This window comes from Desmodus rotundus, chromosome 8 (assembly GCF_022682495.2).
Source record: "Desmodus rotundus isolate HL8 chromosome 8, HLdesRot8A.1, whole genome shotgun sequence".
Classification (NCBI taxonomy): domain Eukaryota; kingdom Metazoa; phylum Chordata; class Mammalia; order Chiroptera; family Phyllostomidae; genus Desmodus; species Desmodus rotundus.
The window spans coordinates 24,666,692-24,693,108 of NC_071394.1; the positions used below are offsets into that span (position 1 = coordinate 24,666,692).

General features: G+C 34.8%; 1 protein-coding gene across 31 annotated transcripts in view; it reads right to left on the bottom strand.

The window, feature by feature from the left end:
• Nucleotides 1-26,417, bottom strand: part of RIMS2 (regulating synaptic membrane exocytosis 2) — a 453,335-nt gene that overhangs the window by 295,439 nt on the left and 131,479 nt on the right. For 10 of the 31 annotated variants that reach the window (XM_053929810.2, XM_053929809.2, XM_053929814.2 and 7 more), the window contains exon 1: nt 6,079-6,496. The exons of 19 other annotated variants lie outside the window; for them this stretch is intronic. In XM_053929810.2, coding sequence (XP_053785785.1) covers nt 6,079-6,203 — 125 coding nt within the window. In that variant the 5' untranslated portion in view covers nt 6,204-6,496. Of the gene's footprint in view, nt 1-6,078; nt 6,497-26,417 lie in introns of those variants that run through there. 2 more of the 31 variants (XM_053929798.2, XM_053929819.2) reach the window with 2 other exon arrangements.

Here is a 26,417-nt window from a genome sequence, read left to right on the forward strand (position 1 = left end):
CAATGAACATATTAAAAAGGTGCTTGACATTGTTACTCATTAGGCAAATACAAAATAATATTTGTAAGGAGATGCCATTATAAACTCAAATGACAAAACTTTAAAAGGCATATTATCATATTTGGGAAGTATGAGGAGCCACCATAACTCTCAAACATAGTTGTGGGAATTAAAAATGTACAACCCTTTTTTAAAATGGTTTGGTATCATAAAACTAAACATATACCTACCCTGTGACCCATTTCCTGTTCTGGGTATTCATCCAAATATATATATATTTGTGTGTGTGTGTATATATATATACACACACACACATATATATATGAAGATATATAGATATAGATATAATCTCCACAAGAAAGAGTGTGAGTAGAGAGCAGTATATTCATAATATGAATACTACTCAGGAATAAATATAAGGGAAAAGACTCTCCATACATGCCACAACATGGATGATTTGTTTAAAATTATGCTGAGTAAGTCTTTTATAAAAAAAATATATTCTATACAGTTTCAATTACATGACATTCTACAACCTAGAGAGCTAATTTATAGTAGGGAAATCAGCAGAACAGTATTTGGTTGCAGAGGCTGAGGAAGCTGGTATTCACTGGGAAGAAGCCCCAGGGGTTAAGTGTGGAAACTCAAAGGTTAATGAATATAAAGTCCCTAACGCAACAAGCTCAATATAGTCACTTTACCAGTATCATATAACCAGTAAGGAGTTGCCCCAATACATGAACACAAGCCCTGTGTTCAACACTACACAGGGTAAAGCTACCACGTATTTGTAGAAAAGTCAGGCACATATCAATCCTTCATTAAACATGGCAGCTCCCCTACTCATTTCCCATTACTTCTGTCTCTGACATTTCAAAGGTCACACGATGAGATGGAATTTAAAGGAGTTTAATTAGAAGTCCTGAGTTTGTTTTAAGAAATCAGCTAAAAATTGTGTTTCTTAGAGCCTATGTGGGTCTCATGTCCCAATTTCTAAATCAGAACTGTTCCATTTTTACCTGCTTTACATACTGAGTGTGTTTTTGAAGAAAAAAGAACCAGAGCTTAAAAAACACTTGGCAAAATAAAGAGCCCTTAAATTTTAAGATAACTACAATTTTAAACTTCAGTGGCTTTTTCCATCTTGCCCAAAGGAAGTGTTCTGATAAACACATTTCTGATATACTTCATTAAAACTTCTCAAATTCACAAGCCAAATTCAATTTGTAGATCAGTCCTATTTGTGAATTCTTTTGTTGGTTATATGAATCTTTGTAATTCGCAAGTGGATATGAGGACAGCCACAGCACATATGAAATGAATTCATTTTCTGTTCACTGAACAGTGCCAGAATTGAACAGAAGGGAGTCTACTAGCAATTATCTTCTCTGAGTTTCTGACGATCCTTTATGATCATCTAAAAATTTACAATAAAAGAACAGTTAACATTTACCTGTCAGTCATCAACAAAGGCAATAGCTTTATAAAAAGTTATTTTCAATAAAGAAAATACTTAAAGACTGTTTATCAGTATCAGATTAAGTGTGTATACTAATAATTGGGGTATACAGCTAAGGTCCAAATTAAAGATTTAAATAAAAATATTAATGATATGAATCTATGAATTGCAAGTCATTTGATTAGAAACATAGCGATAATTGTTTAGAGAACCTTTTATGTCTATACTATATAACTTTTATATTTATAGTTATTATATACTTAACAAGGTTTATGTACATAAGTAGTGTGTGCACACGTGTGCACCCAGGTGCATGTGCATCAGACTAGAGGGTGGCCCCTGTCTGCAGAATACAGTAATGCAATATGCCCCGATCGTGATATATCAACTGTGCCGTGCTCCAGCCAACTGCAAACAATGCGCACTGTCAGTATGGCATTCTCAGAGCTGTGAGAAGTACGCGTGCTATCCTTTCAATGTCAGAGCAGCCGCTAATGGGCTACATGATAAATAACAGGTGTCTGTGCCAGAAATCCTGAACACATACTGATAGCCTATTAGAAACTAAAGCGCGAGTAAATGGTATGTACCTGACTGAATACTTCTGACCAGAAACACTACCAGGCTAAATAATTACACACTTATTTTACAAATTCAAATTTTTTCTTAAACAACATTAATGTTTTAGAATTGTGGGGAATGTTTCAGGGGAGAAGAATCCATTTACACTAGGTAATTTCAAGCTTTCCATTTTCTTTTTGTAATTAGAGTGGCCCTGTAATTATTGTCAAACACTTTTAAGAGAGAGAAGTGGTACTACTTATCAACAGTGGAACACAGCAGGCATAAACTAGGACTAGCTCAGACAATTCAGAAATTGCTTGTGGTTAATTTACTTATAATTAGAAGCACCAACAAATCCAAATACCCCTTAGTCTACTGGTTTTTTATTCTTACATTTAATGTAAATTCTGTGTATCTTTTAATATGAAAGTCTGCACCTGTGTACATACGGAAGTGAGAGAAAGACTGGCTTTAATAGCCACTCTGAGTAAATCTAGTCCTATTATGCCCCTGTGTGGCCAGCCAACATAGCAAATCCCCTGTCACACATTTAGTGACAAGGAAATAATTACGTCTGAAGGAAAATACATTATTTCTTCACTGTACAAGAAAAATTCCTAAAAGTCAGAAAATGGAAAAACTTAGGAGATAGTAAGTACACTTTTCCAGAAATTTTATCACAAAAGATAGTAATCATCTTTGAATACTGTTCAAAGCTATTGATTACTCAATGCAGTGAACTCCATTAAAAATATACTTTCTAGCATCCCAATATTTGTTTCTTTCCAAAGACAAGATCATAAGAATTAGATTTCATAGTAAATTTAGTATTTGAGGGCTTTTCTACTGGCAACAAAGCAGTTATCTTTGTATCCTGATTAATTTAATATGGGGAAAATGAGTTTATAGTCAGAAAACTTGATAACAAAAATCTAAGTTAAAGTGGCATTTCATTAAAACCTATCAAGTCAATTACATAGAATGCAGACCGTGATATTTTTTTTCTTGCTGAACCTTCAGTTGTTTCATTTTAGCTGTAAAAGAACAGAGGACATCTTGCCACTTCTTGTATCCACTAAAATGTTCCTCGAGAACCACAATTTTAAGAGAGTAAATTAAGAACTTTCAGTTTGGAACATAAAGGTTGTGCTATATGAGTTCCAACAAAAAGTTAGTTAGTCTAAAATATTCTAATGATTTTCACTCACAAATAAATTTCAATTATTCATTAGATAATAACATGCTTTAACAATCTATATTAATCTCCAGTTTAGTGATTTATGACATATAAAATATTATTGGTATCTTTAAAATCTTTGCTCCTGTGACAAGTTGAACCTGGAAATGCTTTTGGAGTAATAATATTGGGAGATTTTCCTTATTAATCTTTTATTACTAATATGTCATAGAAGTAAGCTGCCTATCATCTGACAACTTACAAAAGTTGAGTTGCAGATTTAGGGACAAATAAGGTACCTACAAAAAGTCTCAAGAAAACTACTTGAAAGGGTCCCCTTTAAATAATACATTGTCTACAATTAATGCACAATACTATTTTAGTAATTTCTCTTAGAAAGCAATTCAGAAGAAAATATAATCTAACTGTCCATTTCCCTGATGTTATTTTCAGTTTAAAGATGTAATTTAATGTCACAGTACAAATACTGAATATTCCATTGAACTAGTCCAAACAGTTAGTATTCACACGGTAACAACCAAACTATTCTTTCCAGAGGTGATAGTTATGTAACTGATGCTTCGAATCTCAAGAGCATCATGTCTAGCTCATGAAGTTGAAAGGCCCATTTTTTAGAACAAAATTTAAAGTTGTAGGATAACATCTCCTGATGACATACTCAAGTCATTCTTTTACCACTTTTTTTCAAGATGACTTTTTATTTTTTAGTTTACATCTTTCTGATTCAATGCTAACTAAATATTGATGCTTAGGTATTTGTATTTTTTTTTAATCTAAGCAGAATAATAATTTTCAAAGACCATTGTGTCTGATCTGAACACAAAGTAACCAAAATATTAAAATATGTAGAGGGAAGCATTAATTGTACATTCCTATAAATGTATTTTTACTCTTCATGTTTCTAAAGTAATAGCTATTTGTAAACTGGGTTTAACTGATTTTGTAAGTAAACCAAGCACTTGATTAATTACGAAGATCAACAGATCTACATGTGAAAAAATGTCATGTGTTTCCATGAGACCAAAAAGTTAAGAACAGAGGCAAGGATTTTCTTCCCTAAAACAGAATAAATTCTTTATCGATTAATTAGTAATTTCCGATAATGTAGGTAAAAAACAAAAATAAGTTGAATAAGATTGGTCTTATAGAGTCCTTAGAAACTCCACAATTTATGTTTAATTACAGCAATATAAAATTTCAGATTTTTAATAATGAGAGCATTACATTATAAGCATGACAACAATAAAAGAAACTTGAGGTCAAAGCAAATGTATAGTAATAAGAATGCATACAATTTCCTCAAAAATATTCTCATTTTAAAACTAGTAGCATTTAGTTTAAAATTAATTCCATACCAAGTAACTTTCCATAAAATTAATTCCATGCTGTTAACAGCACAATTTCTGAAGTTAATATATACCCAGCCCTAATATTAATATTTTAAACAAATAAATTTTGGCCTTAAAAACATGAGAGAGAGAGAAATCAAACAAGGAAAAGACTTGCAGAGGATGAGTACAGACCCTAAAACTCTCGTAGCTTCGGCTCACGAAATTGTTAAGAAAGCCATACTGCATCTTTTATTTAAATCCATACAGGGTATTTTTATCATAAATCACACACTTAAACAATGTATTATTAAATAAGAAAGCTCATTATCTTAAAATACAGATAGCCTAACATAGAATATTATAACCTTTCACATACTATCACATATGTTACATTAGTCCAAAAACAAAATGTAAGGAAATCAAATTAAGTTCATTGAACAAAACTGCACTGAGATTTTATATAAAAGGAGATATGCTGTTCCATATTCAATGGAAAGGTCAGAGATATATTTATCATTGGTAAACATTTTAAATGTCTACACATTTATAAAGTCTTCTTTACATTTGCTAAATTAAAGCATATACTGTTAATAGGTATTTTTAATCTCTAAAACAAGCTGCCTCACATTGTGCAAAGATCCTAAAGAGAGAAGATGAGCAAAACCATTCGATATTCTATGCACTCTTAGTTTTTCCCCAATTTCCAGAAGGTTTCAATGCATTATCATTTCTTTCCCATCCTTTCTCCATGTATACTTGGTTACAATGGGCTTTTGTCTATACTAGGTATATAACATTAGAAATTCTTAAAAGGCAAACAACTCAAGGGAGGGAAAAAAACTGAATGATAAAACTGCATTTTAAAAGCATTCTTCATAGGCTATCTCTCTCTTACTGTAAGCTACAGAAACCATCTAAAACACATGTTCATAATTTAACAATCTTCACCACAAAAAAAAACTGATCAGCTTGAAAAGCAAAAGAATTTATAACAAAACATCCTTCCAAACTAACCAATCCAATACAAGGCATTATTCGCAGTTCCATAATACAGCTTGTTGAAAAGTGATTATTGATCTACTCTGCATAGACAAATATCTCAGACCTAGAAAATATCGTCCGCATGTTCTCCAGAGAGCATGCATGACTGCTAATTCACATTTTCCAGCAAATCACATATGATTATACAGCTCCATCCCTATGTATGCAATATAATCACTGCCCTGATCACAAAGAGAAAAAACGTCAGGCATTTCAAGTTAGTGCTCTCATTTACTAGAAAATGAAATCATTGAAACTGTATGTTTCAGAGGTCAAGCTAGTTAAATTTAAGATGCTTTCTGTGCTTTGAAGTAGCTTGTTTTCTTCTTAAAATCAATTAAGAACACTACACAAAATTTTGTATTTCTAATAAAAATCAGCACCCTGATGCCAACATTTCAATACAGAAAAAATTTTACAGACATATAAGATTACTATTCTGAAAATACCAATACAAAAAGAAAATATAGTTTAGCTTTACTCACCTTGCATTGTTGTTCAGTGTTTGTCCAAAAAGCTCATTTTGTAAAATATTTGGTGGGGATGAAAACACCCCATGAAAATGAGATAAAACAGAATTGCAGACCTGGCGCAATGTCTCAAATTGCATTTTCTTTCTTTTTTTTTTTCCCTCCCTTCTCTTATTTTTCCTTACCACCTGTCTTTAAAGTCATCTATTTGCAGACACCATCACATAAAAACATGCCAATCAAGTTCCATATTTCTCCTGAGCTCTGTAAAAACTGTGCTTAAACGAGCAGAGGTTGATAGTTAATTGTACAGTCATTATTCTTCTAATTCAGTCGTAGAAGATTCAGTACCCGTGCAGCTTTCGGCTTTCCCCTGACTGTAGCAAGAATTCTAAACAGCAGTGAGCTTTTTGGGCATTCCCAGCCGAAGTGTGAGGCTGAGCTGCTTTCATGCACTCTACTCATATTTCTCTAAGCCTATTAAAAACACGCAATGAATAGATGCTGTCGTCAGGAGTTTCAGCACATCTGGCTGCCAGCAACAAAATCTAAGAAGTAGTAACAATGGGGACAAAGTATCTTCTAACGTTACTGTTAGGTAAAAAGAAAAGAAATTATGCATTTCCCAATCTTTTTCTCTTTCCCTGAAAAATAAGCAATTCCAGCAACAGAATATATAGGTCTCTTCAATGTTCAAGCTGCTGCATAGACTAGAACGCTCTAAAAATAAGTGGTATGTCCTTCTTTTGATATCGTGAAGCAATAAAAATATGCTAGACCATAGAGCTTTAATTGCCTGCACTTGTAATGCCATGCTTCTAAAGAAACATTTGGAAAACATGTATTTTATCATCTTAATTTCTTATTTAATTTTCAAATATCTTCATTTATTTATTTTTAAAGAAAATCAATAATGTTCAATCTGGTCCCTTTTAAAAGGCCATACATAGTGACTACATGATTTTTTTTTTTTGGTGCTAACTCCCTCTATTCCCTTCCACACACATACCACTCTCAATAAATAGGCACATAAATGTACTAAGAAGTTTTTTTTTTAAATGGTGAATTGTTTTGACATGAATAAACGTATCACAAAAGAATAACACAAAATAAACATACAATCATAAATTTTTAAATGACTCAAAAATAAATATTCTATGATACATTTTTAAGCAACTAATTTATTTCTTCTATAAAATAAGATGTTCAATTATGAGTTTGTCCTCAACTAAAAGCACTCCTATTTTGCTCATTATTTAAGCAATAATTTTATAGATGCACACTAATCCATTTATGAAATACATACACACATAAAGTATTTTGGTTTATAAACTACTCCTAAATTTATTTTTTTAATATCCAGAAAACACTCTGAGTGGGTGATAATGTTGCTATCACTTTTTTAATTTATTTTTTAATTTTTATTGAATTTATTGGAATGATATTGGATATTAAAATTATTAGGTTTCAGGTATACGGTTCTGTGATGCATCATCTGTACATTGTATGGAGCCTTCACCACCCAAGTCAAGTCTCCTTCCACCACCATGTATCTCCCCTCTACCCTCTTCTACCTCCCCACACCCCGTTCCCTCTGTGATCACATACTGCTGTCTGTGCCTGTAAGTTTTGGATTTTTGTCTGTTTAATTCCTTCACCTTTTTCCCCCAGATGATGTATCATACAATTGTAAACTTGAAATCTGTGCAATCTTATTGACCAATGTTACCCCAATAGATTTAATTTAAAAATAAACAACACTTGAAAAAAGTTCAATCTAAAAGTAACCAAAAGATTTCAAATAGAAATAAGAATGTAATGCATTTTGTCTATTAAATTGGCCATGTATTGACCAGTGGGTCAGAGAATGGGCACTCTCATACCATATGTATTGGTAGGGCTCTACACTGGTAGAACCTTTTGAGAAATAATCTGTAATATGTAACCAAAACTTTAAAAATGTTCAAAACCCGAGAGGACACTAGAAGAATAAACACCAAAATGTTAGTATTGATTATCTCTGGATGAAAACATCACATTTTTTCCCATTATACTTTTTGATATACTTAGCTAAAAGACAGGCCCAAAGTTATCTATGGTAGAGAACTCTAAAATTACAATGAAATCATTAATCATAACATATAAAGTGTTGGCTTTTGCTTAGCAATGCTCAAGTGAATCAAATACCAGATTATTACTTTTCGTGCACTTAGCTATTTCTATTAGTAATGGTATCCTCTCCTTTATCAATACATTATTAAAATTCTGTAAAACCTCAAATTGTTTAGTTAGTACTATGAAATATTCAAATAACATGAAAAAATAAAACAGCACTAACAGCTTTACAACATCCTCAAATATATATAAGCTTTTATATTAAAATTATTTAAGAGTTTTGGTTTACAAATGCCTAGTAGTTGAAGCTAAAGATCTGATACAAACTAAGAAATTAAATTTTAAAAAATTGGGAAATTATGCTCTTCTAAATTAATAAAAACCAAGCCTGTTACTCGTAAGGCACAATCACTCACAGTATATTTAAATTTTATAGTTTTAAAGATGTCTGAGTTTACTTTGAATTTTTAAGAGTATCAAAACTTCTCTATTAAAATGCTCCATGCCTCGGCTGGTGTGGCTGTGGACTGAGTGCCGGCCTGCAAACCAAAGGGTCGCAGGTTTGATTCCCAGTCTAGGGCACATGCCTGGGTTGTGGACCAGGTCCCTAGTGGGGTTGCACAAGAGGCAACCACACATTGATGTTTCTCTCTCTTTCTCCCTTCCCCTCTCTAAAAATAAAATAAATGAAATCTTTTTAAAAAATAAAATGTTCCTTACATGCAAACATCTAAACATAGCTAATCAATTAATGAAACCATATGACATAGGTGCATAATCCATAACAAATCCCGGAAATTCTACCGAATTTTTTCATTTTATTAAAACACAGATCTGTAATTCTGCCTATATAGTTGAAATAACTGCACTATTCTTCCATTGCATTATTCTTGTTCCACTGACTCTCTGAAGCATCTGCTTCATTAAAATCTAAGAAATATGGTCCAGAGAACAAGTTTTTTAATATGTTTTGCAAATAGTATTTCCCTAGGGCAAGACCACAGACCCATTCACCTCAGGGATAACAAATAAGCAAAGAAATAAAAGGCAGATGACAAAATTTCAACAAGAAGGAGAAGGAGAAAAAGAAAGAAGAAGAAGAAGAAGAAAGAAGAAAGAGGAGAAGGAGGAAAGGGCATTCAATAAAGGTAACTATATCCATTGGCAATGGTATATAGCTGCTTCAACTAAATTAACTGATAAACAAAATAAAAACAGAGGTGTGGATACATCTCTGTTGTATCCACAGAGTAGCTGTGGATAAGACTGGTAGCTGTCTGAGGATAGGGGAGAGAGGAGCCTGGATGAAAGTAGGTGAAGGAATTAGCCAAAGAACATATATACATAACCCATGGACACAGACAACAGTGTGGGGATGGCCTGATGGAAGGGGGCGGGGGGCTGAATGGAGGTGGACAAAGGAATGGGGGGACTTCTGACATCCGCAATAGTATAAACAATAAAAGTAAAGTTAGAGAAAAAAAAAAGAAAGAAAATGGTTTAGTTCAAATAACCTACAGCAGTTTTCATAAGTTTTAAAAAAACATGTTGATTCTGTTATTTTCTAATGTACAAAAAAATTCTGTGGTATTTCCTGGGGCTTGAACTTCATATCTAGTGTTGACCATTGCTACAGAGCAGACTCCTTACAGTTTCTACCACCCAATTTAGAAAGGAACAGAGAAAACTCCACAAATGTATGAAGCCCCACCATCATTATCATCTCCCTGACTCCTCTTTCCAGATCAGGGCTAATCCTGCTATGCTTTGGCTTGAGCTGCATTGCTATGAGCGGTAGTACAGAGTTGCTTCAGTCCAGGGCCACAGCAGCTCTTACCAAAGTAGTTCCCACACCTACAAACTGGCAGCAGCAGAAATATCTTTCCCATGGAATGCAAGAGTTAGGCTATTAAGGACCAATCCTGGATTGAATTTCAAGAACAAAAATGCCCAGAGTGATTATTATCTGCTCTAACACCTAGATGTTCCACCTTTTAGAGGAAAGAGAACCAAGATCTCTGAAAACACAATTTGTTAAGTCCATCCAGTCTTAGGAGTGCTAGTTCTGAGCATATATTCCCTTGATAACTATTAAGAGAACTACTGAAAGCAACACTACAACTTCAGGGAGCTGTAGGAATATGAATAAGATCCAACTCCATCTCTAATAGCCACATTTACCAAGAACCACAGTATAAGGAATGTTTATAGCCTTGGGACTCCAAGCACTCATACGTAAGCTGGCAAACTCCCTCCACAAGATACTTCAGCTACTTACCTTCCCAGTGCCTCTAGATTTTTCAAGGAAAGAAACACTGATTGCACATTGTTATCTTAAGAAAATTAGCAATAATAATCATGGGCACTACTATAAACATATTTACCAAAATATGGGAACAATAAAATACTATGCGATAATACTGGCCACCAAGAGTTCTCATCCACAATTCTTTCTTTCATGTAATTCCCTTGTAGTCATTACCATTACATCTTTAAAAAATGGGAGAGTGGAGACACCATAAGTACGCCGGAATATTATTTCACTACTGGTGGAAGCAGGGAGAACAATTAGGAAGCCACTGCAGTAGTCAAAGCAGGACTGGCTAGCCTGGATGAAAGTGATTGCAGTGAGATGGAGATAAAGGAGCACTAAAAAAGTAGATGTTGAATAAACAAGACATAATGATTGATTTGCCACAGGGGTGGGATGTGGTGTATGAAGGTCAAGAGCAAAGTCAAAAATGACTCTCAGATTTCTCTCTTAAGTAACCAAGCAGATAAGTCTTAAAACTTGCTGAGACAAAGAATGTTAGAGGAGGAGCAGACTGAGGGAGAAGGAAGGGGAAGATGATGAGTTGTAGAATTTAAGTAGCATGCAAGACAGCTAAAAAGACATGAGTATGCAATTGAGTGTGTCACTCTGTGGTGGAGAAGAGAGTTCTCAGCTGGAGATAATAAATTCAGGATGCATCAGCATGTTAGTAATGATTCAACCAAGCGAGAAATGAAATCACCCAAAGAAAAAGTACAAAATTGGGGGGAAAAGCTGGTGGTGAGGGTGGGGTCCGCTGTATTAGACAAAGCACCAGGGCACTATTCTACATTAAGCCACCAGGTAAAAAAGAAATCAGTACAGGGGAGAGAGCAGGAACAGCCACAGAAGTAGGAGGAATCAGGAGAATGTGATGGCCTACAAGCTGATAAAAGACAGAATTTAAGAAGAATGGTATGATCAGCTCTCTGTTATACAATATATTCTGTCATCTGAAATTTCAATAAGTGCTGCTTGTGACCCTGTGCTTCAAAACAATTCTGAAAATTCTCAGGCTCCCTTAGACTAAAACCATTCATTCCATAGGACTCATGAAAATAGACTGAGAGCAGTTATCATCTAAGTCTCTATCATCAACCTCCTTTCCTCCCTTGGTGAAAGGTAAGCAAACAAAATTTTTAGTCTTGGTTCAGCGAAAGAAGAAGACCTTATGCAAAAAAACTATTTACATGTATTTTGATCCAATCTTACCAACCTAAAAAACACAATCAGATGACATGCCTGGCCCTTAAAACTGGACACAGATCAAAATTAATCAGAGAACCCAGCTACTTATAAGTGAAGGTAATTAAGCACCAAATATGAAAGTAGAAAAAAAATAATGTAAAGAAGACTGATTCTATCAATTTTCCATGTAGCTTACCCCTTCTTCTTAAAGCTTCTTCCTAAAATACCTAGTTTATTTATTATTGAATCTATTTTAGAGGCTTCTTAGTTCTGGGTAACTCAAATAACCAGTGATTTTTATCGCTATATCATTTCCTATCTTTAATAAAAACCCTCCCTTGACCCCACATTCCCTTCTGGGTACTGCCCCAATTATTTGCTCTTTTCTACAGCAAAATTTCTTGAAGAAGTTGTCCACACTTACTATTTATACTTCCTCAATATCACATTCTCTTCTCAATCTACAACAATCAGATTTCATCTGTAATTCTCCACTGAGATTGCTCTCACCAATGACATCCATGTTACCAAATTCGAAGATAATTCTGTTCTTATTCTTAACATGATTTTCCTCCATCATTTAACACTGATGCTGTGCTGTCCATGGGTCTTAAAGCATTTTTATCCTTTGTTCCTGAAACATATCTTCCTGATTTTCCTTTTGCTCAGTGGCAATTTTTTTCTTCAGTGTCTTTTGCTGGATCTTACTCCTCTCTTAGATCTCTCAATGCCAGGAATGTCCAACAGTCTGTTTTGGCTACATTGGAAACTTCTGTTTTTTAATCTCTATGCTCTCACTAGGTGACTTACATCCCAGAGTATTAAATATCTTCTATATGTTATACCTTTCCGTACTCATCCCCTAGACTCCAAACTCATATAACTGTCTGTCAACTTGACATTCCCAAATACAAGTCAAAAGGTAACCAAACAGAATTCCTAATTTCCTCAACCCAACTAGTCTTTCCACAGTTTTTCCTATCTCGGAAAAACCACCATGATTTATTGAGGAGGTATCCTTGATATGTCTTTCTTTAACACCTTAACACACATATCCAATCTATTAGAAGTAATTTCTACTAACTCCGTCTTCAAAATGAAGCAAAAATCCATCAACTTTTCCCTCTTCTAGTTCAAGTTACCAATAACTCCATTCTTGACTACTTCAATGGCCTCCTAACTTCTCTCTACATCAAATCTTATTTTCCTTTTTATTGAATTTATTGGGATGGCACTGGTCAACAAAATTATACAGGTTTCAGATGCACAGTTCCACAACACATCATCTGTTCACCACCGCAAGTCAAGTCTCCGTCCATCACCATTTATCCCCCCATCTCCTCCTACACCTCTCCCCAATCCCCCTCCCTCAGCAGTCACCACACTATTGTCCTGGTCCAAGAGTTTTTCTTTTCTCTTTTTTGCTCAATCCCTCCACCAGCCCCTACCCAGCCCTCTTACCCCCCCCCTTCCAACAGCTGTCAACCTGCTCTTTATCTATGAGTCTGTCTCTATTTTGCCTGTTAGTTCATTGTGTTCATTAGATTCCACATACGAGTGAAATCATATGGCACTTGTCTTTCTATGATTGGCTTATTTCACTTAGCATAATGCTCTGCAGGTCCATCCATGTCGCCATAAAAGATAAGATGTCCTTCCTTTTACAGCCAAGTAGTATTCCATTGTATAAATGTACCACAGCTTTTACATCCACTCATCTACTGATGGACACTTGGGCTGTTTCCAAATCTTGGCTATTGTAAACACCACTGCAATGAACATAGGGGTGCATATATTCTTCGAATTACTGTTTCAGGTTTCTTCAGATAAATTCCCAGAAGTAGTATTGCTGAGTCATAAGGCAGTTCCATTTTTAATTTTTTGAGGCAACTCCATACTGCTTTCCACCAGACTGGTGCAGTCACCAGTCTGCACTTCCACCAACAGTACACAGGAGTTCCCTTTTATCCAAATCCTTGCCAGCACTTGTTTGCTGATGTATTGATGATAGTCATTCTAACAGGTGTAAGGTGATATCTCATTGAGGTTTTAATTTGCACTTCTCTGATTACTAATGTTGAGCATTTTTTCATATGCCTATTGGCCATCTGTATTTCCTCTTTGGAGAAGTGTGCATTTGGGTCCTTAGCTCATTTTTTAATTGGATTGTTTGGGGCTCTTGGGGGGAGCAGGGTGTTGGTTGTATGAGTTCTTCATAAATTTTGATATTAACCCCTTATCGAAAGTATCACTGGAGACTATGTTCTCCCAATCAGGGGGCTGATTTTCATTTTGTTGATGGCTTCCTTTGCTGTGCAAAATCTTTTTAGTTTGATGTATTCCCAATTGTTTATTTTTTCTTTAGTCTCCCTTGCCCAAAGAGATATATCAGAAAATATATTGCTATGAGAAATGTCCAAGATTTGACTGCCCATGTTTTACTCTAGGATTTTTTATGGTTTCAAGTCTAACATTTAAGTCTTTGATCCATTCTGAGTTTATTCTTTTGTATAGTGTAAGAAGGTGGTGTAGTTCCATTTTCTTGCATGTAGTTGTCCAATTTCCCAACACCATTTATTGAATAGACTGTCTTTACCCCATTGTATGTTTTTGCCTCCTCTGTCAACTAGTAATTGACTGCAAAGATGTGGGTTTAATTCTGGGCTCTCTATTCTGTTTCATTGATCTATATGTTTGTTTTTATGCCAGTTCCATGCTATTTTGATTACTATGGCCTTATAGGATAGTTTGATATGAGGTAGCATAATTCCTCCATCTTCGTTCTTCTTTAAAGATAGCCATTGCTATTTGGGATCTTTTGTGGTTCCATACATTTTCTGAAATATTTGTTCCAGTTCTATGAAATATGCCATTAGTAGCTTGATAGGAATTGCACTGAATCTATGAATTGCTTTGAGTAGTATGTACATTTTAATGATTAATTCTTCCTATCCATGAACACGTTATAATTTCCACTTACTTGTATCTTCTTTAATTTCTTTCTTCGGTGTCTTGTAATTTTCCGAGTACAGGTCTTTTACCTCCTTAGTTAAATATATTCCTAGGTATTTTATTCTTTTTGTAGCAATTGTGAGTGGGGTTGTTTTCTTGATAGTTCATTATTGGTACATAAAAATGCAACTGATTTCTGGGTATTTATTTTGCATCCTGTTACTTTACTGAATTCATATCAGTTCTAGTAGTTTTTTGTTGGACTCTCTAACATTCTCTATATACCGTATCATGTCATCTGCAAATAATGGCAATTTTACTTCTTTCTTTCTAATTTGGATGCCTTTTACTTCTTCGTCTTATCTGACTGCTGTGGCTAGAACTTCCAGTAGTATGTTGGACAAGAGTGGTGAGAGTAGACATCCCTCTCTTGTTCTGATCTAAAGGGAAACACTTGTAGTTTGTGACCATTGAGTATGATGTTGGCTGTGGGTTTGTAATATATAGACTGTATTACATTGAGGTATGTTCCCTCTATTTCCCACTTTGCTGAGAGTTTTTATCATAAATATGCGCTGGATTTTATCAAATGCTTTTTCTGCATCTATTGATATGATCAGGTAGTTTTTATCCTTCCTTTTGTGTCAGTAGTGTATAATGTTTATTGATTTGTGGATATTGTACCAACCTCGCCTCCCTGGAAGAAATCCCACTTGATCATGGTGTATGATCATTTCAGTGTATTGCTGGATCTGCTTTGCTAATATTTTGTTGAGTATTTTAGCATCTTTCTTCATCAGGAATATTGACCTATAATTTTCATTCTTTGTAGTATTTTTATCTGGTTTTGAAATTAGGATAATGCTGGCCTTGTAAAATGAGCTTGGGAGTCTTCCCTCCTCTTGAATTTTTTGAAATATTTTAAAAAGAATAGTTGTTAGTTCTTTCAATGTTTGGTAAAATTCACCTGTAAAACCATCCAGTCCAGGACTTTTGTTTGTTGAGATTTTTCTGATTACTGATCCCATCTCACTAATTGCAATCTACTCATATTTTCTGATTCTTCCTGGTTCAGCTTTCAAAGATTGTATATTTCCAGGGATTTATCCATTTTGTCCATTTTGTCCAGATTTACCCATTTATGGGCATATAGCTGTTAGTAATATTTTCTTAAAATCCTTTGTATTTCTTTAGTATAAGTTCTTACTTGTCTCCAATTTCTGATATTATTTATTTGAGTCCTCTCTCTTTTTTTCTTGTCAATCTTGTTTATCTTTTCAAAGAACCAGCTGTTGATTTCATTGATTTTTTGTATTTTTTAGAATCTATTTCATTTATTTCTTCTCTGATCGTTATTATCTCCACCCTCCTACTACCTTGGTCTTTGTTTATTGTTCTTTTTCAAACTCCTTTAAGTGTAAAGTTAGATAGTTTATTTGAGATTTTTCTTGTTTCTTGAGGTAGGCCTGTCATGCTATGAATTTCCCTCTTAGGACTGCTTTCACTGTGTTCCATAGATTTGGGGTTGTTGTGTCCTCATTTGTTTCAAGGTGCTTTTGGTTTTTTCCTTGATCTCACTTTTAACCTATTCATCATTTAGTAACATGTTATTTAGCCTCCATGTCTTTGTGTGTTTTCAGTTTTTTTCTTGTGATTGATTTCTATTTTCATGTCATTATGGTCAGAGAAGATGCCTGATATTATTTCAGCCCTCCTAAATTCATTGAGACTTGTTTTGTGTCCCAACATGTCATCTGTCCTAAAAAATATTCCATGTCTCTGCAACAATTCTTATCTCCTATGAACCATTCTCCACTGAATGACCATATAAAAACATAAATCATATCATAATCTTTCCATATTTAAACAATAGTTTCCTATCACATTTAAAATAGAATATGAACTCCATCATTTTACAGAAGAAAGAAAGATCCATTCTGTCCATGTGTTTGGCCACAGAGTTAGAGTTAGCATACACCTCTCCTCACAGGCCAGTGCTCCTGACGTAGTGGCACCGTGTTTCCGACAGTCACCAACTCCTTATGGATGCTCTCGTTTACAATGTAAACTGATTATATAGTTTATAAGGGTCCCAGAATGTAAAAATGAAAGGATGATGTGAAAATACAAATAGAAAGACCAATGTAGAGCTTGAAAATAAATGTAATTCTCCAATCCCATATTTTTGAGACAATAAAACACAAACATGGCCTAAAGCATGAGATCAAAATATACTTAGGCAAAAGAAGGAAATACTGCAGTGAGAAAGATCAAACTTTCATAATTCTTCCCAGTCATATGACTCTAATTCTTATAAGCAAAATCAACCAGAAAAAAAACAGCTTTCTTACTACTTTCCAGCTGTGGGTTTTAAATCAAACTTCAAAAGTTTTAACCATGTCAAATAATTTATATAAGTGAATTTTAGGTATACAAGGTCTGCCCAGAAAGTATCCAGCCATGTAATATGAAAAATAGAATCATTGATTGTAGAAGATGCAATATACAAGAAGATGCAATATACGTAGAACAATGACACCTCAGTCCCCTTCAAAATAGGCACCTTGGGACCTCACACAGTTCTCCCAATTGCCAGCAGCTGCCCTGTCCTTTTGTCCTGAATATCATCCACAGTCCAAGATCTCTTGCTGTGAACCTCATCGACAATCTCTTCCCTTTCAAGAGATTTTAGTTTGGGGAAAATCCAGAAGTCACAAGGCCCCAAACCTAGGCTGTGGAGGTACTGAGTCACCTGGGTGATTTGATGTTTCACCAAAAAAATCTTTATGAGACAAGATGTGTGACTGCGTACATTGTCATGATGAAGGTACCAATCACCAGTTGTCCATAACTGCAGCCTTCTGAATCATCCAAATAGTTTCCACAGAGAAATGTTCAAGCTTCACGCAAAATTTAATGCAGATTCCTTGCTCTACTCACTCAGTTATTTTTAATATGATGGCCACACAGTACACCTGCTCACTCAACAGCATCTACCACCCCCACTGACCAGTACAGCAAAGTTGTCATTGTTCACACATGTGCATTCCAGTCCACTCTCCTTGGCTGCCAGGTTACATCAATGTCATGCAAACCATTCTCATTATATTAACAATGGCTGGACTTTTTCCAGAAAAACCTTGCATACTACAGAAGTTAAAAAGTTATTTTAAATCACAACAATTTCGAGTCTATATATTCCATAATCTTGGTTATATGAAAAATATAAACTTTTTCTGAGAGTTGTAACTAAAATGTATTAATCTTGCTCTATGAACAGAAATCAATTCTCATGCAGAAAAAGGAGAGACAGAAACAGTTAAAGAAATAATATAAGTAGAAATTTCAATAAAAATTTGAAAATATTATTGAGGAAAAATAAATTGAAAACTACTATCTAGGAAACAAAGAAAAACTGCTGAGGCAGAACTGTATTTAAAAAAAGAAGAAGAATTAAAAAGAAAAATGTGGAAGGGGGTTGCATCAGTAGAGAAGGGGAGGTCACCCTTAAGTTTAATTTTCCAGTTCAAGCACTGTGTAATTAGGTAAGCACAGTGAGAATTGTTCCACCAATAACCTTCAACCCAACCTTGAAATACTCTCTTTCCAGACAAAATGCTCCAAAACATACCTGAAAACTTGCAACTGTGTCAAATGATACATAATTATATATCACAGAAATAAAAATAGTTGATTATATGTAACAGCAATTTTTATTCTCTACCCTATTTATTTTTGCTACATTATTTTTTGAAAAAAAGTAGTGAAGCCATAGATTACTAAAGCAGAAATCCTATGATTGTATACTAATGTTCCTAACAACAACAAAAATAGCTGCACCCCAAATCTTAGGACAAAAGCAATTTATTATAAATTAAGCTATCTTGAGAGGTATGAGACTAATTCATTCTTCAGGATTTCTAGTGATAGAGAGATCACACAAAATTAAAACAAAAGCCCTTAAGAAATATGCACCAGTGTCATTACTAAGTAATGTATATACACACACACACATAAAAATGAATAAAAATAATTTTAAAATGATACCATTTCTTTAAGTTTCTTACAAATAAAAATATACATTAAAAAAACTTCCCTCGTGTTTTGAACCAAATCTCCCAATGGCTGCACCTTTGCCAGGATCATTTCAAGAAAAACCTTGTCTTAATCCACTACCCATTAAACATAGTGCTACCTAATTCTCCCAGAAACAAAAGTCAGCAATGATCCTTTGCCTTTGCTTCCATGAGGAGCAGAGGAAATAAACCACATAGACAAACTCAAGGACATAACCAGAAATCAAGTGAAAAATAAGCAAGGAAGCTGAGAGTTCTGAATAGATTAAGTTATCTTATATAATCCTGTCTGTACAGAATTAAATACTCTGTTGGTGATGGTGCAGTACACTACTAAAAACTTCTAATCTAGCAATTCTTAAACATGTAGTCTAGTGACCATAGACGGGGGCCCCCGTGACTCTTTCAGAGGCTCTGCAAGGTCAAACCTATATTCATAATAACACTAAAGTGCTATTTGCCTTTTGAACTCCCATTCTCTCATGAGTATACAATGAAGATTTCCAGAGGCTACATCATGTATAGTATCTCAAGATATTGAATACAGGATGTAAAAGAATCCAGCTGTCTTCCACTAATCAGACATTAAAAGGATTTGTAAAAAATATTAAATAATGCCAATTTTCTCACTAAAGTTTCTTTCCTTTTTAAAATACGTTGTGTTAGTTTTCTACTCCTATAAAACAACTCACCACACCCTTGGTGGCATAAAAGAATCCATTTATTATCTTACAGATTCTGTAGTCCGTGCGCGGTTTAAAGGGTGTGACCAAGGTATTGGCCAGGCCACATTTCTTTCTAGAGCTACACGTCCTTGCCCAAGCTCAAGTGATTGTCGGCAGAATTCAGCTCCTTCTGGCTCTAAGACTGAGGTCCCATTTTCTTGCTGGCTGTCACCCAGGGATGCTCTCAGCTCCAAAAAACTCCCCTGCAGTTTCCTGCAACGTTACTTGCATGGTTACTTCCTTCCGTAAAGCCAGCAGAACAATCTCCTGCTTCAGACTCAGTCCTCAGTCTCACGTAATGTAATGTAATCACAGAAGTGACTATCCCATCATCTTTGCCATGCTCTGTTAGCTAGAAGCGAGTCACAGGTTCCACACATTCCTGAGGTCAGGCTAAACTCACTGCAGGTCAGCTTAGAATTCTAGCCACTCGATATGATTAGTTAAAATGCAGTGGGTTTGTTGTTGTTTTTAAATTAATTAATAAAGATATGTTTAATGCTTTGTTTTTATTTCTAATACAGTAAATATCAATAAACATTACCCATATAAACAAAAGCTCTATGAGGTCCTCAATCATTTTTAAGATTATAAAGCAGTCCCAAGACCAAAAAGTTTGAGAACAACTATGTAAATCTAAGCTGCCTCTAAATATGACACATGATAAAAGAAAATTTACTTTCTGCAAGTAGTGTTCTTATTTTAAAACAAATAAGCAGAAGCTATGCTCCCAATATAAAAGGAAATTTTTAATTGAAGAAGTTATTCAAGTTATTCAGCTTTCCGTATCATTTAGCTGGAAGTTTTGAACTATCATCATTTATGTTTGTAAATGTTGCAATCGTCCCCACCGAATCCCATACTTTCACGATTTCAGGGAACTGCAGGAGCTATGTTCTTGAGTAGATAAAAATAGGAAGGTTCTATGCAAAGCTGTATCAGGGATGGTTTGCCTATAGTAACATGCAGAAAGGCAGAGAATATAAGCACAGATGCTTCGATGTATACGAGTATGCAGGAATTCTAAGGCTCCACCATGATGCTGACTACTATCACTCCTGTCATTATGGATTGCCAACTTCAAATGCCAGAATCCTTGAACAGTGAAAGATATCAAATAAGAAAATACCTTTATGTGTATTTATTGTAAAACTTGATCCCAACTCCCTATTTTTTGATTCTAGTGAGATACACTAAACCTTATATGAGGCTTGAAGACTATTTTTGTACCTTAAGCTTCAATGCTCAACGATACAAACCTAGTGTCTGGACTCTGAGCTTGTAAAGGGTACGTGCCAATAGTTTCGTCCCGGGCCTGCCCTATCACGTCAGCTATGAGAGATGAAAATATGCAGTAACAGAATGGAAGTAGGTATTTACCTCAAACCAGTTTCATATATTACCACTTTACTAAAAGATCTAAGAAACAGTTTTACACACATCAACCCTCACCCTGACCATTATCAAAACTGCTTCACTTGGTGGATATTGGGAGATCCAAAGGGTAAGGGGATAGGTGGGTAAAGTCCCCTAAAAGTCAGTCTGTAACATTAATATTGCCATAAAAGCCAAACTAGAAGCAATACACCCCCACAGCTCACTGTGCAGACCCACACGTATGCTTCTACTGCCAATCTGTAAAATATCTGTGGGAAAGGATTATATGAGCATATATGCTAATATAATTTAATAACCTATTATAACTTTATTCTTTTGATGTATGAATGATTTGAGTAATCCAAGATACACATCGGTGTTGGAATAAATTAAGGAGTTTCAAAAATGGTCATTTTGCTGTTAACCAATCATTTTATTGGTTAAAATTATGCTGCCTAAAAGCTTAAAAAAGAATGCTGCTGGCTAGCAAAACCACCACCACCGGCTAACTAATTACCCCCATCTTAACATCTTTCTAGCTTTCCTTGCCTCCTGATTTTACTACTAAAGCATTTTCCTTGATATAATTATTAATACCAAAACAAAACTATCTTTACAAGTGAATACATGACACTCAAGAGAAGCTTGTTAACAATTAATTTATAAACACTTTCAAGAAATAGTAATAAGCAGAATCTCAGTCAATTAGATGTCATGGATTAGGAGAATGGATATTGGCTTATAATATTTGAAGTATGACTGAAAAGCAACTAAAGAGGGTCCTCAAACAATCTCCTTTCATTCAACTTCATTGCATTCAACATTGTTTCATTATAACATTGAGGAGATGCCATAGGAACTTGACTTGGTTATATCGATTAGCCTATGGTAAAACTGGTTTTGTTATGTATTGTTTCCCTTAAAGTTGCAGAACTTATCAACAGCATTAAGGGAGGACTTACTGCACTTTAAAAGTGACCAACATATTAAAGTCATATCTAAAGGACTTAACTTCTTTAGACTGTGAGCAGGAAAGACAAACCAAGTGGACAGCAGGCTAAAAGGTGAAAAATCTGCAAGGCAAAATAATAATAATACTAATAACTATGATTGAATGTCTGCATAACAAATAATAAGTCACCAAATACAGCCAGGAACATAGAGGAATGGTCCTGAAATTATCCCCAAAATACTGGCAAATAGAAAGATGAGTTGCAACTGGAAGAGAATATAGCTCTTAGGTACAGATCCTGTACGGAACATGCAAAAGGTTAAGTTAGAAAGAAGTATTCTATCAAAATGTCTGTCTCCAGCATGTTAAAAGGAAGAAGGTAAAATGATTTTCAAATTAGTGAGACATCCCCAAATGAACACAGCTGCCATAGCCTATAAAACTAGACTATAAGAATATCTACATGCTTAAGAATAAGTAGCCTGAACACTCAGTTCTGTATCTATTGACCAATTTAAATTATTAGTTACTTAAAAAACCTACCCATGTGAAAACTCCAAGCCTCTGTCACCAGAGGTTAATTTTGTCAAATATTTAGAGAAAAAACAATAATGGTTCTATATAAACTATGGCAGAAAATTGAAGATAAGAAGATCACTTCCTAACTCAACTTATGAAGCCACCATTCCCTGTATACCAAAACCAATAATGTTACAAGAAAGCTATACACCAATATCCCTCATGAACATAAGTTTAAAAATTCTCTAACAAAATATTAGTAAATAAACTCCAGCAGTATATAAATAATCATAGAATAATACCATCGTGGCCAAAAGAAGTATCTCAAGACTTCAAGGTTGATACTACATTTGGAAAATATCAATGCAATTCATTGTATAAACAGACTAAAGAAGAAAAATCATATCATCTGCTCAGTACAGACAGAATAAAAAACAAGTGTCAAAAATTCCACAGCCACACATGACAAAAAAAATTCTCAGCAAACCAGTAACAAAAGAGAATATCCTCCACCTCATAAAGGACATTTGTGAAAAACGTACATTTGACATCATATTTGATTGTGAAAGACTCAAAGCATTCACCCTAAGGCTGGGAATGGGCAAAGATGTCACTTTCATCACTTCTTTTTGATGTTGTGAGGGAGGCACAAGAAGTGGGAATAAACAGCTTACAAATTGAAAAGTAGGAGATAAAGTTGTCTTTTTCATAGGTGATGTAATCATCTATAAAAATCCTCAAAGAATGTTTAAAAATAGTGTGGTAACGTCACAGGATAAAGAGACTAATACGATAGAATAGAGAACTCAAAAATGGCCCAACTATATAAAGGAACATATAAACAGAGGTACTGCCAAAACCCAGTGGGGTACAAATGGATTGTTTAATAGCTACTGCTGAGAACATTGGCTCAATACATGGGGAAAGTAACTTTGAATTCATACTTTTTCAGAGCCACAAGTGAACTCCAGGGTGATTAATATAAGAAAGACAGAACTAAATGCTAGTAGTAGAAGAGTGTAAAAGACTATTTCTAGGATCTTGGAGTAAGGTCTCTTAATCATGACTAAAACATCACAAACTATAAAGTAAAAAAAGTAATGAATTTTACCACATCAAAATAAGAATGTCTGTTCAACAGAGACAATGTAGAAAAAATAATGGGAAGCTATTTTTTCTTCAAATGAGCAAATAATATAAATGAACAATTCACAGCAATGGCAACCCAAAAATCCAACAAGTATATGAAAGAATGCTTGGCTTCAATGTAATCAGAAAATGCAAATTAAAATTTAAAAATGCCCCTTAATTTCCACCAGACTGACCGAAAAGCAAAGGACTGAATAATATTAAATATTAGTTACGATATGGGGTATCACCCACCCTCAAGCATTGCAAACAAGAGTATATCAGAGCCATTCCTGAGAACTGAACTAGAAAAATGAAGTAAACATATCCTATGTCACATTAATTCCACATCTAGATATACAGACTACAGAGAAGTCTTGCATAGGTCCCTAAGGAAACATGTTACAAGAATGTTCACTGATTCAATGTTTATAGTAATGAGGAGTTTTCAAAAAGCCTAGGCCATTCATCACTAACAGATTTTCAAATAAAACATGGTAAATACACAGTAGAATATATGTATTAGTTTTCTATTGCTGCCATAACAAATCACCACCATTTCGTGGTTTAAAACAACCACTAAAGCTGCTGAATGAACTCATGGCCCCCTTCCTTCATCTTCAGGCTCCACAATGGCCAGTCAAGTCCATCTTGTGCTTTGAATCTCTCCTCTCTCCTCCTCCTTTTCCATCTCATGTCTCTGAACCAGTCAGGAAAGGCTCTCCACTTTTAAGGACTCATATGATTAGACTGAACTCACCTAGATAATCCAGGATAATCTCCACACCCAAGTTCCACAATCTTAATCGCCCCAGCAAAGTCCCTTTTGCCTTGTGGGATACCATATGCACAGGTTCCGGGGATCAGGCTGTGGACATCTTCAGGGATCATTATTTTGTATGCCACAGAATATGATACAGCACTCTGGAGCAGTACTCCTGCCTAAATAAATCTTTAAAAATGCGAGATCTAAAGTACCAGACCACATTATTTACTTAATTTAAAACACATATATACACAACATAAATTTTTTTATTATTCAAAGATCTTATATTTCAAAGATTTGAAAAAAATAACACAATAGAGAGGCACCACACAGGTCACTGAACTGCTATAAACTGATAAATATGATTAACAAAATTCACTAAGTCTGAGAACCAAAATAAAACAAAAAGTAGCAGAAGATATATTTATTTTGCTGTGTATAACCGTACTTTTTGCCCAAATTTTTGAGGGAAAATAAGGATGCATGTTACACGTGTGTACAATGATCACATGCCGTGGGTAGAATAATCCCACGTGCAATGCGCACAAAAACGTGAGCATTTACTCACAGGAGCATATTAGCACAGCAAAGCATGGAGCTTGTGATCTAGGAATATCTACGCTGCATACCTGGTCTTCCTGCTATTTTTAAATCATGCTGTGCCTTCTTTCTATCTTTTAAATTCCTTCATTAAAATTCTGAAGTTTCAACAAATCTATAAAATCTCCCCTAAATTTCCCTGTTGGTTCCATATATTTCTAAGTTATATTTTGTTATATTATTTTTACCAGTTTCAAATAGTTATGTTTATATAACTATATCATTAATCCTGACTTACTAAATTCTTATGGCACAGAGCACCTTCTACTGTCTTTGCACTTCTTCTATAAACTAGTGTTATAAATAAAGTATGCATTCAATAAATATTTTAGGCTGAGTAACCTGAAGTAACATTTGCTTGTAAAATAGTTCCATGGGCAACTTTCCATAAGTCTAAGAATTATTATGCAGTAGTTTCACTGGGTATCAAACAGAAATCTTCCAAGAGAGTGAAATGTATTCTCTTAATAATTATGCTGGGACAACAGGTATAAGCCAGGGCTAGCCCTGACAAACTGGGATATAGGTCACCCTACACAAAAATAGATGGAAGACCATGGAAAACAGCAAGGTATTAAATCAAAATCTTTAAAGTGGAGCTAAAATATGATAGGTCAAAGCAAAGAGGCATAAGAATTTCTTTTGAAAAGTGTTAAAGCACTCACCATGCCCATCATCGTTTAGGTGTCTGAGAAATGAAAGAGTCCTAGAGATCAGTCTTGTCTGTAACAACCAGCAGTTTAGTTCCACTCTACAGGTTAACATATTTTTACTAAGACATTATGGAATACATTAGCCTGGGAGGCAGAGAAAAATGCAGTAGTGGATTGTGTAAATGACTTCAATTGTTGTAAACACAGGACAATTGTAAGAGATGAAAGATAAAAGAATTGGTTATCTACTTGTCATTTCAATGATTCAATTCATTTCAATTAATATTCAATGAGTACCTCCAATTTCTAGAACCTAAACTAGGTATGCACATAAAGAAAGAGGTAAATGACAGTATGCCCTCAAGTTGTTCAAAATTTAGTCAGACGAAAAGAAACATTGACAACGAGTGTACTACAGGGCAGACAGTGGTAAGTGCTGAAATATATCAATATAAATGAAGGACATATACATGAAGGTACCTTTTATAAGCAAACAGCATAATTCTTGCTGGGAAAAATTAAGAGAAGGCTTCATGTAAGTAGGGACAGTTCAGCTGGACTTCAAAGGAAAAGTGCAATTTAAGAAGACACTCCAAGGCGCACCCTCACTTAAAGGATCTCGACACTTGCTATTTCTCTGCCTGGAGAGTTCTTCCCCCCAACGGCCACATGACTGACTTCTTCTCCTCCCTCAAGTCCTAATTCAGTGCTAAGGTTTTCCCTAACCTCTAATTAAAAGTTGTTAACCATCCCCCTCCAAAATCCCTTCTCCTCCTCCCTGTATTATTGTCCACCACAGCACTTATTGCTAGGGCAGGAGAGGTACCAACTCCAGGCTGAGTCACTCATATCTAAGTGAATGGCACCCCCTGGCGTTCTGCAGAAATGCTCAACTTCACTCATGTATGATATCAGATTAAAAGTATAATGCAGTATCATTTTTTCAACAACCAGATTGGTAAGGATCAAAAGTTTTAAAACACTGTGTTGGC